A 17,194-nucleotide genomic window follows, 5' to 3' on the forward strand; every position below is an offset into this window, starting at 1 on the left:
TTGTACACTTGGCTAGACTTAGCAGACATTGCTAAGCGTTTTTTTCCCTTCTGTGACACTCTTTCGCATGTCACAGAAAATTGTCTCTAGAGGTAATAGAAGGAAAGCGACATCCTTAAAGTTGAAATTACAAAGGAGCTGCAGATACCAGTTTTATGCACATGGAACCGGCGACAAACGTGCTTGGAGGAGCAGAAGCAGGAAGCTCAACAGTTGAGGCATTCGAAGAGAAGCCGTGAAGAGGAAATTGAGAGCGACAGACACAATAAAAAGAAATTAGAAATGACTATTGCTTATTTGATGGTGAAAAAAGCTGAGGCAACAGATGACATCACATCCACTGTCAAACCAAACAGTAATCAAAAACTGCAAATGTTGCAGGTCCAAGTAGTTAATTGTGCTATTGCGGAAAAACTTTGAGCGCTTTCTTGAAATGCTTCCTTGTGTGCGTTTAGTGGTGGGCGGTGAAAGGCAAATTAGCAGTCTTTCAAATGTTTGAAATCACTGAAATGCGATTTGTTTTGTTTTCTTTTGTTTGCATTAAAGTTAACGGTGTTCTTGAACAAGTTATTGCCTGTCCAAACTACTACACACATTGCACGAGGTCCTTGAAGTTACTGTGTCGGGGCCTCGAAAGTCCTTGAAAACCATTGAATTTTTTTCTTCAATATTGCTACGAACCCAGTAGAACAACTGTCATGGAGTAAAAACCTTGGCTGAACAGGGGCTTATACGCAGAGCACAGGAAGACTAGAAATGCAGTAGTAGGCATGGAGGGCCCTGAAAAAAATGTGCCACATCCGCTCGTCTGCCTTATGTTTCTGCACCGACTGTCGCATTTTTAATAGAAGTGCACTTTCTGTTCTACTCCAATAAACGGAACATTACGAACTCCAGTGTGGGGCAGTCCTTCAGCCAGTGCAGAACTTTTTCTGTACATCCGAGTCAGCTCTGTCATTTTTCCGGCATTGTAGTACAAGATTTGTTAAACTGGTTTAGCAGAATATGAGCAGTATACTCTTAAATTAGCTGTTTATTTGTATGCACAAGTTCAGGTCCTCAGTTTGGTTGCATGACAAATTGCCATACCTCAATAGATACAAGAAACAATTTTATTACAGTTTAATAAAATCCAAACAGTAATAATCACAACAATATAATGACATACATTTCTTTTGGTACGTATACAGCCCATGTCTTGGCAGTGTATAAATTCAACTATACACCGCAAGTACTGTGTCCTGACCACTATTATTCACATGTGTAAAACCATCACAGCAATTCAACAAATATCACAGTAATTAGTGACATACACTTTGTAACTGCTTTACATGAGCATAATGTATACAAATGGTCCCTGTGTACCTACACATGACTAGTGCCACCCGAGTACTATTACTCACAGGTGTAAAACCAACAAAGCAGTTCTTTAAAAAATATCACAGCGCTTAGTGACCTACATGCTGTAACTCCCTTGTAGAAACTTAATACAAACACGTGAGGACACAGAAAGCTAGCAGTGGGCATACATGGGAATACCGCCGCCTCAATACTAATTCACAAGTGTAAAACCAACCAAGCAGTTCTTTAAAGAATATCACAATGCTTAGTGACATACATTTTCTAACTAGCTTATATAAGCTTTATACAAACATGAGAACATACACAAAGCTAGCGGTGCACCCGCATAGAAGTGCGGCCATCTGAACACGATTATTTGCAAATGTAAGCTCAACAGAACAGTTCGTTATAGTGACGCACATTTTGTAACTGCCTTATACAAGCTTAGTGCAAGCACAAGAATGCAGAAAAATATAAATTAAAAACTTGCTCTATGCATACACAAACAGATCAACACAAATGGTAAACACCGCTTTGAAGACAAGTGTGACTGTGGCAAAGCGCAGTGCTGTGCCGGTTGAAATTGCCACCCACAAAAGTATTGAGCAATGCTTAAACCACAGGCAATAAAGTGCTGAAAGGCTGCGTCTCTAACGTAACTATTTTAATTCAAATTTCTTGAATATAGGGCTCGCTTGCAGATAAGGCATCTGATCCAACTGACCTGATTTTACACCTGCTACATGCATACAATGCACTCAGATATAACTGGTAATAATAATTATAAAAGGCATTTAAAAACTTGATAGTATGATGAAGATGCATGACTAGAAAAGTTCTGTCCCCCTCGTACTTGTTAAAAAGGTGTAAGTACGACACATGTTCTTCTTTCCTCAATTTTTGCATTAATGGACAGCCGGGAACCTCGAACCGACACAAAAAAAAAGATACTGCTATGTTAATAGTGTTATGAATAATTTTTTGTGAAAGCTTTTTTACAGACAAGTTGCAGTCTCGTTTCTGGAGGTTGAGCTGTATCTTGCAAAATAACTTGAAAAGTGGTCACATGGGAGCATGACACTATATCATAATGTTAGTTTCAGTTGACTCTCTTGCCCTACAAGTCGCTGCTCACTGTGGCCAGTGATGCAACAGCAGTATCTGTGATTTTCATCACACTTCTGTCCTATGCCATTCTTACCAGAGTTGGCGGCACATAGATACCCAAATTTCGATAGTGTTGCTTTCTCAGGTGGTTGCTTTTGATTTGCTCAATATCAGTTGGCACTTCAGCTGCATCAAACTTTTTTTACCTCTTCAACAACAACATCAACAACAATCTTATGACACCTGTGTTGTCCTTCTAGTTGCCTACAAAGACCAGTCAATCTAGCAACAACACTGACTGTCTCTACTATCTTGTAACGGGGGAGAGGTGTGTCCCACCATGTGTTCCACATTGTTGTCACTATGTGGGCTGGCTGGGGAGGCAACAACTGTAATATGTTTGCATTTGCATATATTAAAGTGATACTTGTACTGTGTTATAACACCTAACTTAGTCTTGCACTTGCTGCACAATAACACTGGCTCACAGTCGTGGTGAAAAGCTTTTGTATGTTGAGCAAATGCGTTGTATCCACTACAAAAAAAGTCAGTGATAGCACACATGTTGCTCTACCAGGCCTGGTGTGGTTCCTTCTGACACTGCTGCTGATGCTGACGCGCTGCTGCTTGCCTCGTACACTGTTGCAGCTGCAGTAGACATGGCAGTCTCTGTATCTATTGCTGCCGTGTCATCTGTCATGGTAACTTCCAAGTGGTATCGGGCTCACTTCTGCAACAGAGATGTTGTTTGCCCCTTGAGGGCTCTCATGATCAGGGCCAATAATTTCGTAGGCATTGTCTCCTGCATCGAAGAACCAATAAGAACAGCATGAATTAATAAACATAGCTCTAAAAAGTACGGACATCAAGACTTAACCACGAGCTTTGCACATAAGTGACCGGGCTTAATGAATAATACGTGCAGGAGGAGTTACACAATTGTTTGTGTATACTACAGTAAAGCCTCATCAGAAGATATTCAAGAGGCACGGGAAACATGTCTCTCGAAACCAAAAATTTTGAGACACTGAGGAGCCAGACTAGATCACTTTATTATGCATCATCACTAAAGTACGTTTTGATATATCTGAAGGAATAAATGCTCAGGGTGGCTTAAAAGGCCCCTAAACCACTTCTCGACATTTTTTGAACATTTCAAGTAAACACGCGTATCGAAATCAGAATGCCGTCACGATCGACGAAGCCAAATGCCAGAGTGCGTAGCACTGCCGGAGCACCACAATATGAAGAAAATGACCCCGTGCGCGTCTCTGGACATATCCTGCACCCCCCAGTTTGTCCTGACGTCACCAGACTGTCTCTGATGATGTCACCAGTTTCCGGTGCTGTCGATTGTTCGAACGAAAGTGTACGACTGCCGGCAAGGCCTGCAAGCAAATACACACACTCCTTCTTCCTCGTCGCGTTGCGCGCGATGCCATTGTGGGCAGCCAATGGGGGCAAAGAACAGAAACGCCAACAGAAGGGTCTCCCTATGAGGCTCTTCAACACGAGTCACCATACTGTTCCGTTGTATTAGCGCCACCCCTCGCAGGACGATGGGCCAGCGCGGCAGCAACAGAGCTCGTTGGTGTTGGCCTGTCCCGTAACATTTAGAGGTGTACTAGGCAAGGAAAAGACGATACTGTCCATATGGCGTGTACCAGATGAAAGAGTAAAATGAGTGGGGACTACTTTTCGATAATCAAACACACGTAGCTCCACTATTACTGCACCGTTTCGAAAAATTCTCGTGGCTACCTGTTCATTGCCTTATTGTGTAGAACTGCAACACCGCAACTAAATTTCAACCTCGGTGGTTTAGGGGCCCTTTAAAGAAGACATTCACAGCTTTTTAGTGACTGTAGATTGTGTTAGCTTCCTTCCCAACTTCTGGAATTTAAACACTTCACTTTGCAAGCCTTGTTGCTCGCAGTACCTTTGAGGTGCTCTTAATTTAATTTAATTAATTTAATTATGGGGTTTTACGTGCCAAAACCACTTTCTGATTATGAGGCACGCCGTAGTGGAGGACTCCGGAAATTTCGACCACCTGGGGTTCTTTAACGTGCACCTAAATCTAAGTACACGGGTGTTTTCGCATTTCGCCTCCATCGAAATGCGGCCGCCGTGGCCGGGATTCGATCCCGCGACCTTGTGCTCAGCAGCCTAACACCATAGCCACTGAGCAACCGCGGCGGGTTGAGGTGCTCTTAGACGCTCGTCAGCTTCAATTGCCGACACTTTCTGCCCTGCACTGTCCTCGTTGCCCTCCTTTTCTGGTTCATGCTAAAAGAGACATGCGCGATTGACTTGTGTAAGGATTGCGTGATCTTTACGCCCTTCGGAGCACACAAGGTGCACAAAGTGAATGTGTCTGGGCTGTGTCGCTTCGAAGTAGTGAATACTTAAAAAGTCATCCTTAGTAACAAAGGTGTCTCTTGTATACAGTATTGTTAACGTGGCAAACATCGGAAAACCAACCAAACCATTTTCAGATGTCTCTTACAACCAAGTGCATCTTGTAATGAGATTCTGCTGTACTGAATATTTTTCAACTAGGGATCATCTGCATGTACATATAGTCACAAAGACATGTTGTGTGGAATGGCGAATCGGGAAACAGTTCGTACTCTTACTTTTTGTCCCTAACATAAGCAGCTGATAACAATATGATAAAAAAGCAGGCAATGAGGCTAGAATGGAACATAATCCTTCAGCTCTAAACAGTTTTTTGGGCCCACATCATTCCCTCATATGACATAAGGAAACAACTTGATTGCAGTAATGGCTGCATGTGATCTGAGTTGATTGAAACAAACTATACCTAAGGTTGTGCTGTATGTAATTTTATCAGAGTGCTTTTTAGATGTCCTGCTGGTGATCCTGGCTGCGCGATGCTTCTCATGCTTTTTGGCACGATTCCTTTTTTTCCACTCCACTTTTTTTTCAGATTTTCTCCCCTTTCCCTTCCCCCTTGTGTAAAATAGCACACTTGAAGTATCAAATCTGTTGAACTAACGTGTGTATCAAACCTGTTAACATGTGTGCTTCTCTGTGGTCTGTGTTCTATTTTTGCGCTGCACAATTAACTTCAAGATGAAAGATGGAACGTCCCTGCCTTTAGTTTAATTGTGTGTGTGTGTGTGTGTGTGTGTGTGTGTGTGTGTGTGTGTGTGTGTGTGTGTGTGTGTGTGTGTGTGTGTGTGTGTGTGTGTGTGTGTGTGTGTGTGTGTGTGTGTGTGTGTGTGTCTCTCTCATGTTTTGAAATATATGTACATTCAGGAGTGCCTGCATGCCCTTCTCTCCTGCTCCAGTGACGAAAAGGAGAGCCTGTTTATTAACCATAGTAAAAAATTCAAAGGTTTTCGCTGTGCCCATTACATCCCTTATCATATGGATCTGTCACAATACAGAGTAGCAGTGGTCCATAATACTAGCCCATCCCAACATAATTATAAATTAACACATACCGACATGCTGCGAAACAGCTGTTGCAAAGCCGCTGGTGAAGGCAATTTCCGCAGCACTGCAGTGGTACAGCCGAGTTCCACCTGTATAGTGACAAATCCATATGCGTGTTAGCAACTCAGTAGTTGCTGATGGTTTCATAAGCTTTACACTACACAATAAAGTAATCTAGACAACTTTGTTGGAACAAATGCACATAATTAGGACACCACTTAAACACTAACACGATTAATTGCCCCCAATCTCTCACTCACTAAGGGATAATACTACTGAAACATCGGTGGAGAGCTCAGATTAACACAGCCCATAAAGGACAAGCGTTCTTTGAGGAAAACAGCTATAACAGCGGTTAGTTTTCTTGATAATTTTATGTGGTAGCTTTGATTTAAATGTCATGCAGTACTATAATATACGAAGTGCCGCATTTCTAGCAGCAGAAGGCGTCGTCAGGCTCATGGTACAACAGATTTTTGCACTGTTTGTCAGTGAGCCGACACATACAAAGAAAACCGAATTCACACATACATATACAGTGTCAAGTGCACTTCTTCTGAGAACGGAGCCACCAGTTCCAATGTTGCTGAAAAGAAAGGTTATATAAAGTGCGAGACTGCATGGAACTGCCACTTATGACTGTAAATGTATGGTCTGCTGATTGCAGAGGTAGTCACATGCTATTTCTAGTCTCTTTTAGAAGCATTACTAAAGAATAAATTAAAATCTATTCATAAGTCACGAATTTCATGCATCCACAGTTTGGCTAAATAACCTGTGAGAAAAAGACATGTTTACCTGGAATAGCAACCTTTTTTCCTGCTGCAAAACTTTCCTTCGAATTAATGAAATAACTTTACAGCATCATAATGCGTTTCTCGCAACTACTTGCCGGCAGTGGCGAGTTAGTGTTTATATCCGACTCATTGGGCGACAATATTGCCAAACACAAATGCTTCACGAACACGATAACACGTCCCTCGCAGAGAATAGCAACCATATATGCCTCTGTGAGACATGATCGCATCTTTGTGGTCAAAATGTACATTAGAACGACATCACCATCTCATTAAAAAAAAAGAAGCCTCCGTACAAGGCAGCCGCCAACTGCATAATGTGAAACTGCAACTGATGTCCACTTACTGGTGGCCTGTGTTTGAGTCACTTTTGGCAGTTGACTGGGTGCTGAGAAATGCACGTCCTGGGTTGTCCCTGCAAAACATACAGGGTTATGTCAAATGTTGAAAATATATATATGCCGGCATTTCATCAGTCGCAAAACAAACGAGTAAACTAATAAACAACTGTAATGTAAACAGAGTACACATCATAAGATAGGCTGTCAACTGTTAATGCATTACGCAAAAAACCTAATGCATAGGAAAGACTATTGTATACACACGAAGCTGACACACAATTTAATTCGCTCTAGGTTTTTCCGTGCAGTATATTCATATTATTATGTCTCGTGGTTAGAGCGAAATTAGTGTAAATTACGAACTAAATTATCTACCCTGGAAACTTTTCTTCAATATGCACCTGTGCGCGCTTCGAGCGAGTAGCGTTGTAAAATTTACGTAGATGGCATTTAACATAGTTGCTGAACACGGATTTCCTTTGCCCTGTGTCGTGTACAGTGAGCTACATATATCTGCCCCCCCCCCCCCCCCCCTTTTTGTACTAGCCATACTGCGTGCCACTGCACCTATACGCACGTCAATAAACCTCACGACACAGAAATAAAAAAAAGCGCCAATCAGCCATGCCTGCATGTTGTAGTGGGCCTAACCTAACCAAGCATGGCTGTTGCTTTTTATAGTAAACAAAGGCACCGTGCTCATTGCAAGTACGTATCATGTCGCTAAGCAAATATGCAATTTCATTGTACCACTATTTTTTTATCACATGGATATATCTGTTGAGAGGCAAGACAAAATGCAGTCACTTCTCAGAACTAATCAGCTTTCTTAAAACACATTTTTAACTTTTCAATGACACTTGCTGCTATGTGTTTGTCTCCAGAGAGCATACTTGATTTGACTTTCCAATCAGAGACATTACATAAGTGTACCATGTTAAGATGACTGCCTGGAGCACGTGAGAATTTTCATCTTCGTGTAACATACTGTATCTTGATTTTGTTGACATTTGGTCAAATGGTACACCCAATATACCCACATACTAGTTTTCTTGTCCAAATAACATGCCAATGTATTTTGAATTTTTGGCATTGGCTCCTCTGCACTACGTGAAGTCGCGCTGCACTGGCTCTTTCACATCCTCGTGTCCTTGCAGCTGCCTTCTTGCGTTATATAAAGCGGGTGCCTGAAAAATATCGTATGCAAAAGTCAACACAAGGGCATGGTGCAAAACAACATCAAGACAGTCAAGGCCATGGCAATAAAAAAGTCTTAGCTCTTAGTCTTCCTAGTGAAATGCATGCAAAACATCCAAATGACTGCAACAGTCAACTGCTAAACTAACTTCAATTTTTAGATTTAAGCAAAAAAACAAATAAACCACAGTTCATCCTTGTTTTTCATGAATGTTAGAATACTCCTGCTAATGAATAGAATATTGGTCATTTTCAGACGTCATAGGTCTGTCATGAGTCTTGTGTATCGCAAACACCACTTGTGACACATCCTAAGCACGTGCCCAGTGTGCCCCCCCCCCCCCCCCCGCACCATCCCTGGTTGTGCCACTGCTGAAGCCATAATTTGAGGATTATAGCTGCAAACATGATGCTCAGTAGGGATGAAAATATTGTCCTTCAGCTCAATGGATATATGGATGTGCCTATAAAAAAGGGCAACAAGGCTTGTTATGGCAAGCTTACCCACATTTCAATACTAACAAGTTCACTGCGGCCTGCATCTAAGCTTACTAAAAGGCATGAACTTATTTTCATGCATGAGGTGCGCAGTGGAGTTCATTTTTGACAGACCCGACTACTGCTGCAGTTTGAAATCTAGCATTTTAGATTCTTGTAGGCATGTAAAAGTTGCAGTTAAACCGCAGTTATTAGTTTATTACACCAACCTATTGTTCTGTGTACTACAGACTGGTAACACGGAATTAAAGCAACATTTTATTTTGATATTTTATTTCTCTACTAAAAATATTCAAGCGATAAACACATCTTGATCTGCCATGCTATAGCAAAATGCACACATTACGCTTGTAACCCCCAGAGGAAGGCTGATTTAGCTGTTCATATGACATAACTCTGACACGCCAACTCATATTAGCAAATGCACAGGCATGTCCAAAACAATAAGCGTATGGAAAGCGCCCTTGCAATTGTAATTCCACACAGCAGCCGTTATATTCGATGCCGATGCGTAACTAGCTGCTCGACAATTCACTGAGTTCGTAGACATAAGCACCCTTTCAGTTTCGCACCGTGCACGAAAACCGCAACAGGAGACAAAACCAGACCTATAATCACACCATTTCAACATGAGCAAAAACAGTTCAGTCTTAGGGATAAACACTGTGAGAGCGATTTAGTGCGCGACGGCGACGAGCGACGGCTTCGAGCGACAAAGCGGGCCGTCGCTTGAACAGATGGCTCGGTTCTGGAAATCTAGAAATCGTCGCTCGTCGCCCAGAAGTGCTATGAGCGACTAGCCAATAGCGCGAAGCCGGAACTGGATGTACATACATCGCTCAAATACTACCAATTGTCGCGCGGAACGAGCAAATGATTCAATTTTTATACGTGCAAGGATAAGAACGTACTGCAAGACCTCCGGAAATATTTTATGCTACTTTTTATAGTAAAATACATCAACGTAAATTACTAAAGCACGCGTCACGCGTGACTGCAGCCCTCATGCCGGCAACACCGGGGAGGCGTCGCTCAAAATCGTCGCTCGCACGGAGTACGACTTGTAGGCGACGAGCGAACGCGACAGCCATCTCCGTCGCGTCGCTTGTAGCTGCCGCGCGCAAGATCGCTTATATGGGGTTTATACTTTTTTCAGCATAAAACATGGATTCCTCATGCGTTTTCAGTAAGTTCAAGATAACGCGCCCAACTGACCTCTTGCAGCATGCAGCTGAATGCCTGCGGCAAAGTTTCTAACTAGCACTGGTGCTGCACGTAACTTCAGTGGTCGCAGATTCCCCCTGCGCGAGACATCGTCAAGCGCGCGGTTTATTTATAAAAAAAAAAGCATGCTGCCAGCAAAATGACGCCTTCTGTTATGTGATTCCTTAGTTCAACAGCGTTCCGTACACAGTAGACTGCCAAACTGAATAAATTCAAACACACAAAACGCACGCTAATCACGCTCCGCATAGGCTCGGATCACGGGCTGGCGAACTAACCATTTTAAGCGTCCTCTCGCCTGGCGTCTTATTGAACATACCATAGTTCTGGCAGCGTTTGCGATTTTTAAAGCTCTTACGGACAACGGCAAAGTGATAAAATCACATGCAGTTATCGCGACGACTGGCTTTTTCGATTGACATCGAGAGACAACGCGCACGCCTAGTCCTTTGTCAATCGCGTCGGCTAAGCGCAGCGACGACTTCCTGGCGATAGCATGACATATACGGAGAATGTGCACCTAAGTTAGAATTCACTTACCGTGGAGGATTTGTTGTTATATCGAAGGCATGACGAACGACTGTCGTGTTTTCGTGGCGGCGCGAGATGGCTGACACACGATCTCCCTCGGCTGGCCTTTGCTCGCTAGACGGATCTTCTTTCTCCGGTGCTGTGTTGTTCCGCGATCTTGAGCGTGCGCGCGCGCGGTGGAGCCACTCCGAGTGAAAAAGTGGAGCGCTCGCTACGCGTTCCTTTGAACTGCGGCGGCCTGTTCTCTTAGAAGCAAAACGATGTGTTCTTTGCTCAGCGTGCATGAATGATACATTGACATGTTCGGGGCCAGCCACCTACAGTTGAAGCAGAAGATTACGCTACGTTTTGTTTTCTATTGCCGCAAGAGTCTCTCTTTTCTATTGTCGCAAGAGTCTTTTCACCCTCTCTCTCTGAAGGGGAGGGTGAAAAGCACATTTCACTCTCTCCTTGGTGACAGAGTGAACAATGCATTTCACTCTCCTCGACATTTTGCGAGAGTAAAACGACGCTTTGAAGAGTGAACCGGCAGCTTCACTCCTGCGATACCCTTCCTATTTTTTAGAGTGCCTTGGAAAGCGACAGAACCTTTTTGTACAAGTTAAAAGTGTTCGAGAAGCTGCTGCAGCTTTAATTATTGTTGGCTCGCAGATTTGCTTCCACTGAAGCGGCGCTTTGGTTTGCGCGAGAGGGAATTGTAAAATTCGTTTGATATAAAACGCGCGTGCCTAAAGTTGAAATACTTTTCAGTGTATATATCTCAACCGCATTGATCGGACAGCGCAGTTGCCATGAACGACGGTTTGCGATCACTGACGCTTTGCCAACGGTCGCTAGCGTGCCCACAGGGCGCAACAGAAGAATTTCCCCTCTCGACGATTGTTCTAGTGCCACTTTCTTCGCGCAACGTGCCTCTCTTACGTCAGCGTACGCAACTGCGGCAACGCCTTCAATTCATCCATGGTGTGTGAGCCGCACTGCAGTAAACCTCACAATGCCGAGACTTCAGAGAAAGCCTAACTTGCCGTCATCCGCCTTCAAGCAACTAAGGTTACTCCTCTTGTACGAGAAATGCAGTGACTGCACACACGTCTATACCGACAGCTTAACTACATCAACCAGTTGCAGTGGCGCTGTAAACTATACAAACAAGGAGAACAACAGAACAGTTGAAGACTTCTCGTATCACTACGTCTACAGCTACAGAGCTCGCGGCTCTCCGCAGTGCATTTCATGTGATTTATAGATAGAGTTAGGGTAAATTGACAGTCATCTGCGGTTCAAGGCCCGCCTTACAATGTTTGGAGTCGTTTCTCCGACATGGAACTCATGACCAACTGAGGTGCGAAATTGTGGAACTTATCCATCACTTGAGAGAAAAAGACCATAATAGACAAGGAGACACAATGTCTCCAATGCAATTGACTGCGCGCTTGGAAGAAGAATTCAAGCTATTAAACTGGGAAGGTTTAGGAGCATGGATCGACGGCGAATACCTCAGCAACCTTCGGTTTGCCGAAGACATTGTTTTATACGGCAGTACTGCGGACGAGTTGCAACAAATGATTGAGAACCTTAACAGGGAAAGTGTAAGAGTGGGGCTGAAGATTAATATGCAGAAGAGCAAAGATAATGATAAATAACCGTGCAAGGGATCAAGAGTTCAAGATCGCAAGTCAGGCTATAGAGTCTGTGAAGGAGTACGTTTACGTTGCTAAACTGATCACGGGGAACCCTGACCATGTGAAGGAAATTCAGAGAAGAATTAAAATGGGTTGCATCGCATACGGCAGACATCGTGAGCTCCTGACTGGGAGCTTACCGTTGTCATTGAAAAGGAAGGTATTAAATCAGTGCATTTTACCGGTGCTGACATATGGGGAGAGACTTGGAGACTGACAAAGAAGCTTGAGAACAAGTTAAGGACCGCTCGAAGAGCGATGGCATGAAGATCGCTAGGCCTAACATTAAGAGACAGAAAGAGAGTGGTTTGGATCAGAGAGCAAACGGGTATAGACGATATTCTAAAACATTAAGAGATAAAAAAATGGCGCTGGGCAGGTCTTTTAAGGCGCAGAGTAGATAACCGTTGCTTCATTAGGGTGACAGAATCGATACCAAGAGAAGGGAAGCGCAGTAGAGGATGGCAGAAGACTAGGTGGTGCGACGAAATTAGGAAATTTGCGGGTGCTGTTTGGTATCGCTTGGCGGAGGATAGGGGTAATCTGAGATCGCAGGGAGAGGCCTTCGTCCTGGCAGTGGACATAAAATAGTATGATGAAAATGATGATGAGCTCTTTTAAACGAACACCAGGCCATTTCGTTATCATTGGGATTGACGACGCAGATAACGGAGCTCCGGCGTCAAACCCATTCCTATCTCAAACAGAGATCCTTTTGGACACCTTCGCATTCTAGCAGGTACACTATCGTTAGCTGTGTATGATACCGCACATACAAGGTGCACCATACTGCACAGATTAAACCATTCGCTGCAAATCGGACCCACAGCCGGACTGCACCGACGCGAAGCATCTCTTGTGTGTCGGTTGCGCCCGGGAGTGGCCTTCACAAAAGCTTATTCAGCACTAATTGGAATGACTGACAGTCCTACATAAACGAGAAGAAAGGGGTTAACCGAGGGGCCCGATTTTTATTAGTCATATAAAACGCCAACAAGCACTGACACCAAGGACAATATAGGGAAATTACTTGTGCCTAATAAATGAAATAACGAAATGATAACATAATGGGAATGAAAGTGGATGAAAAAAAATAACTTGCCGCAGCTGGGGAACGATCCCACAACCTTCGCATTTCGGGGCGATGCTCCACAAGTTGAGCTACCGCTGCACCGTTTCTCGTCCACTTTCTTCGGTACTTATATTTCGTTGTAGAACCCTGGGAGTAAAGTCCCTTGATAATTTGAAAGTACCGCCAAGCTTTGAACTCTGCCGCCGCCACGCGTCCCCCCCGCGGCAGCCGGTTTGGACCTGTTTTTCTGCACGACGATTGGTCTCCCTGCCGTTGCCCTTGGAAACGCACGGATCTTGCGTTTTGCTTGTGTGTTTCTTTTTCGTTCGCGCCATTTATCTCCTCAGCTCGTGTGGCTCAGCGCCTCAGCTCGGCGTAGCGAGCATTGTACGTTGTTTCCTACTCTCTGTGCTTCCGCATGTCGCGGTGTTGCGCATATAACTGCAGCAAGACGCCTGAAGATGGTTATGCCGTTTGGGTGTGTTCTCGGTCGGCGAACGCGTTCGGTCTGCACTGTAGCGTTTTACGGCGCTGTGTTTCGCGCTCGCAAACTCACAGCAGGAAAACGAAATATACCAGCGATTTGGTTGCTGTTTCTTTCCCCTTGTTTGGGCGTCACTCGTGGAGAAAAGGCAAAAAAAAAAAAATTTCAGCAGCAGCTTCCAAGTCTTGCGTGCCGGGATCACCATATACGAACGGGCTACGTGCTTTCGCTTGGGCCAACGAAACTGGGCTGTTTAGTAAATAGGCAACAGCGCGCAGTATGTCCACCGTAACATTGAAGCGCCGCAAAGGCAGCATGCGCGTTTTGGTCGAGCGTTTACTGACTGCCGTAAATGGAAGAGTTTCGGCCTGGTGGAGATATGTCATCACAGACGCATTATACTATAGTACGGGTAAACGTATCTAAAAACGACAGCGCTGGTAAAACCGGAACGAGCCATACCATGCAAGCAAAACGTTTACTTCTCTTTATATGAAAAAGAACATGTACAAATCCTTTTGTGGTGATTACTTCGCCCCAATCGCGTTTATGGAGAGCTTAAAGGACATTTATGAGCGTTTTCTACAACTTGACGTTTCACGTGGCTCCAGCAGCAACGCTATTTACTCTTACGCCTTCCGATACTCCGGTTTGCAATTAACCTCGGCCGGCCGGCCCGAGAGGACTTGCAAGCACCCAGCGTTCCGATCCTCAGATGAACCTGACAGCACTACCGCCGCTTCACCGAGAACAATTACCGCTCGGACAGCGCGAAATTTAGGTTCAAGTGCCGAGTGTTAGAGAAGCCGTCACTCTCTTGTTGAGGGCGGCGACTGATGCACTGGTTGGATCCATCGCTGCTGCACTCATGGACAACCTTGGCCTGAGTGCCCCTCGCGTAATTAAAGGCGTCCCAGATCAGCACCATATCCTAAGGGTACGCCATCCCCCTTCCAACCCACCTACCTCTAACCTTCGATTACCACCTACAGAAGAAGCGTCATCCTGAAACAACACAAGTGGAACCCTTGACAGAGGGTGACGACGTTAGTGCGACTATAGCAATCTATATTACGATTGGTGTGTAATTGATGTAATGTTTATTAGGTATGATGAATATTGATTGACTGATTTTATTGACAATAAATATGTTTCCATAATATATTTTATTCACGCATTTCAATCGCTATAGCTTCATTCGTTATGACGATTATTGGGATTACGATGATGGAAGTAATGCTATAGGGAAAGTTGTGTCAAGCGAAATTGCGTAGTGTTTGTTGAGTTGATTGACGAGCTGGTCTTTAATTGCTCTATATACATTTCTTCGCATATATTTTCCTTATAAACACATATGTACACAGAGGTACATTTTAAGATGAAGTGTCTTGTTGGTTCTCCACCACCAGCACTGGTCGAAGGCACGGCATCGCCATGAGTGAAATAGCCATTGAATGAATTGCCTTAATGAATGGTGGAATGGCCAATCATTACGCGGACGCGCTCGACTTCGATGGCATGCTTTCGATTTACTATAAGGGTATAATGCTACACGTTCCTTGTGTCATCTTGACGCAGTAGTTCTGGGAGATTGGCCAAGAACGAGCGCATGCCACTATCGTATACCCAGTGACCCAAGTTGTCTAATAAGACATGCAGCAGCCATCAGCAAGTTTATTCTGGCACATACACAGTGGCTCAAGCTAGTAGTTAACTTGGGTCACAGGTATGTGAAAGAGGTTAGATGCGAGCGGCATAATAATCGCGCTCATCAAGGACTCCAGAACAGGGGTGCAGGGGGAGTATGGAGTGCGGAGTACGACGCAGTCTACACTACATGTGAGGCGTAGGGAAAAAGGCGGCTTATGTTGTGGGCATGTGTTAGAAATTGGTAGAACCTGCTCGAAACGAGCTGCCTCCCACATTTCCCACTGCGCCTGTAATTCAGTGACAAACTGTAGTGGTGGTCTCACAGAGAGAAAGAAAGAAACGGTCTCTTTAAAAAGAACACATGGTATTCGTCACATTCGTGAACCCACTATGCACCTAAGAGCGTCACAATATTATGGAGAAGTATAGACGGCATCTTTCAGAGCTTGGACACATTGGCTATCATTACAAAACTTTATATTGCATGCATTTAAACGAATCAGATAAGTATTAAACATACCGATACATGAAAAATACGAAAATAGAGAATAACTGCTACTTTCTGAAAACATACATTCAAGGCTACTTTCATACAGCTGCTTTAAAACTGATACGAGCATATTAGAGGTAGCTTCGTAAAGTTCGAGAAGACGACACCACCCATGGGGTGCGCACAATCCTCGTGCTGCTTGTCATTACTGCACGTGGTCGGTTCAAAAGTTACGGGATGTCTTAGTACTGCCAGGAATGCTGCTGGCACGGCTTTTTCGGCTCTTCCTGCCGGATGTCTTGGAGCTCTCCGAGCTTGAATTCTTGAGCGCCTTTCCTTGAGTCTGCGGAACTAGGGTCCGCTTCATGTGGTCGACAGCCATTCTGGTGGAGTCCGAAGCTAGCCTGGTCACGATTTTCGCTTCCTCCACCACCGTAGTGCGCGGCAGGGCACGGATGACACGCAGACAGGCGAACATGAACAGTCCGGTCACGGCAAAGAGCACGTCTTCGTGTCCGGTCGGCTTCAGCGCGAAAGTCAAGGACGCGCACATTGCCCCGACGCGTGAACTGGCGACCGCCCAACAGATTGCGCCTCCCCGCACGGCCGACGGGAACAACTCGAGCACGTATGTGTAACAGTGGATGGAAATCACACTTGACGCGCCCTGGGATAGCACGAGCAAGACCTTGGTGATAGTGCCGAGTCTGGCGCCGGCGGCGATACTCAGCGCGCATTGGATAATGCCCGTCAGCAGGAAGCAACTGGTAAGGACCGTAATAAGGGCGACGCCGGTCATCAAGAAGTGCATGGCCGCGTACGTCAACAGCGTGACGACCACCGTGAGGCCCGGGATCCAGAATTCCCCCAAACGCGCCGTCGAGAAAGCACTGACGTGAAAGACGAAGGATATGCAGAAGCAGACAGAGAATATGGCCAACGCTCGACGTCGGAGGGAGTGGCAGTCGATCAAGTCGTCTCTGTCTGCGCCTTCCTGACCCGTGCGTTTCTCGACCTGTTCCCTGAGTTTTCGCACGAGACAGGCGGTGGCCGCAAGCGGGAAGTTGTTCGTCTTGGCAGCCTGCATCATGACTACTTCTGCCGCGTCGAGCCTTCCTTTCGCGACAAGCCAGCGGGGAGACTCTCGTGCGGCAGACAAAGCAGGGAGCAGAAAAGCCGTCGGAGCGAGGAAGATGACCTGCTTCAGACGCCAGTCGACGACCATAGATGTGACGATCGCTTGCCAAACCTTGCCTATCGCCGCGCTGACAACCGCCAGGAACAGGACCTGGTGCGGCCTGTGCGTGTGCGTCAT

General features: G+C 45.0%; 1 protein-coding gene and 1 long non-coding RNA gene across 2 annotated transcripts; both read right to left on the reverse strand.

The window, feature by feature from the left end:
- Positions 1–1,098: 1,098 nt before the first annotated feature.
- Positions 1,099–5,990, reverse strand: LOC140213775 (uncharacterized). Its single transcript, XR_011890716.1, has 2 exons — positions 5,922–5,990; positions 1,099–3,250 (listed from the first exon to the last, which is right to left on the reverse strand). It is a non-coding gene; the product is annotated as an uncharacterized lncRNA (long non-coding RNA).
- A 10,112-nt stretch (positions 5,991–16,102) lies between these two features.
- LOC126519035 (solute carrier family 22 member 13-like) lies at positions 16,103–17,194 on the reverse strand. The gene has a single exon (XM_050168647.1). The coding sequence runs from the start codon at positions 17,192–17,194 to the stop codon at positions 16,103–16,105; it is 1,092 nt and encodes a 363-aa protein (XP_050024604.1).

The sequence above is a fragment of the Dermacentor andersoni genome, chromosome 10, assembly GCF_023375885.2.
Source record: "Dermacentor andersoni chromosome 10, qqDerAnde1_hic_scaffold, whole genome shotgun sequence".
Lineage (NCBI taxonomy): Eukaryota > Metazoa > Arthropoda > Arachnida > Ixodida > Ixodidae > Dermacentor > Dermacentor andersoni.

What these genes read in the sequence shown, in the direction of transcription:
- LOC126519035 (XM_050168647.1), bottom strand. Translation starts at nt 17,194, where the DNA reads ATGACGCACACGCACAGGCCGCACCAGGTCCTGTTCCTGGCGGTTGTC.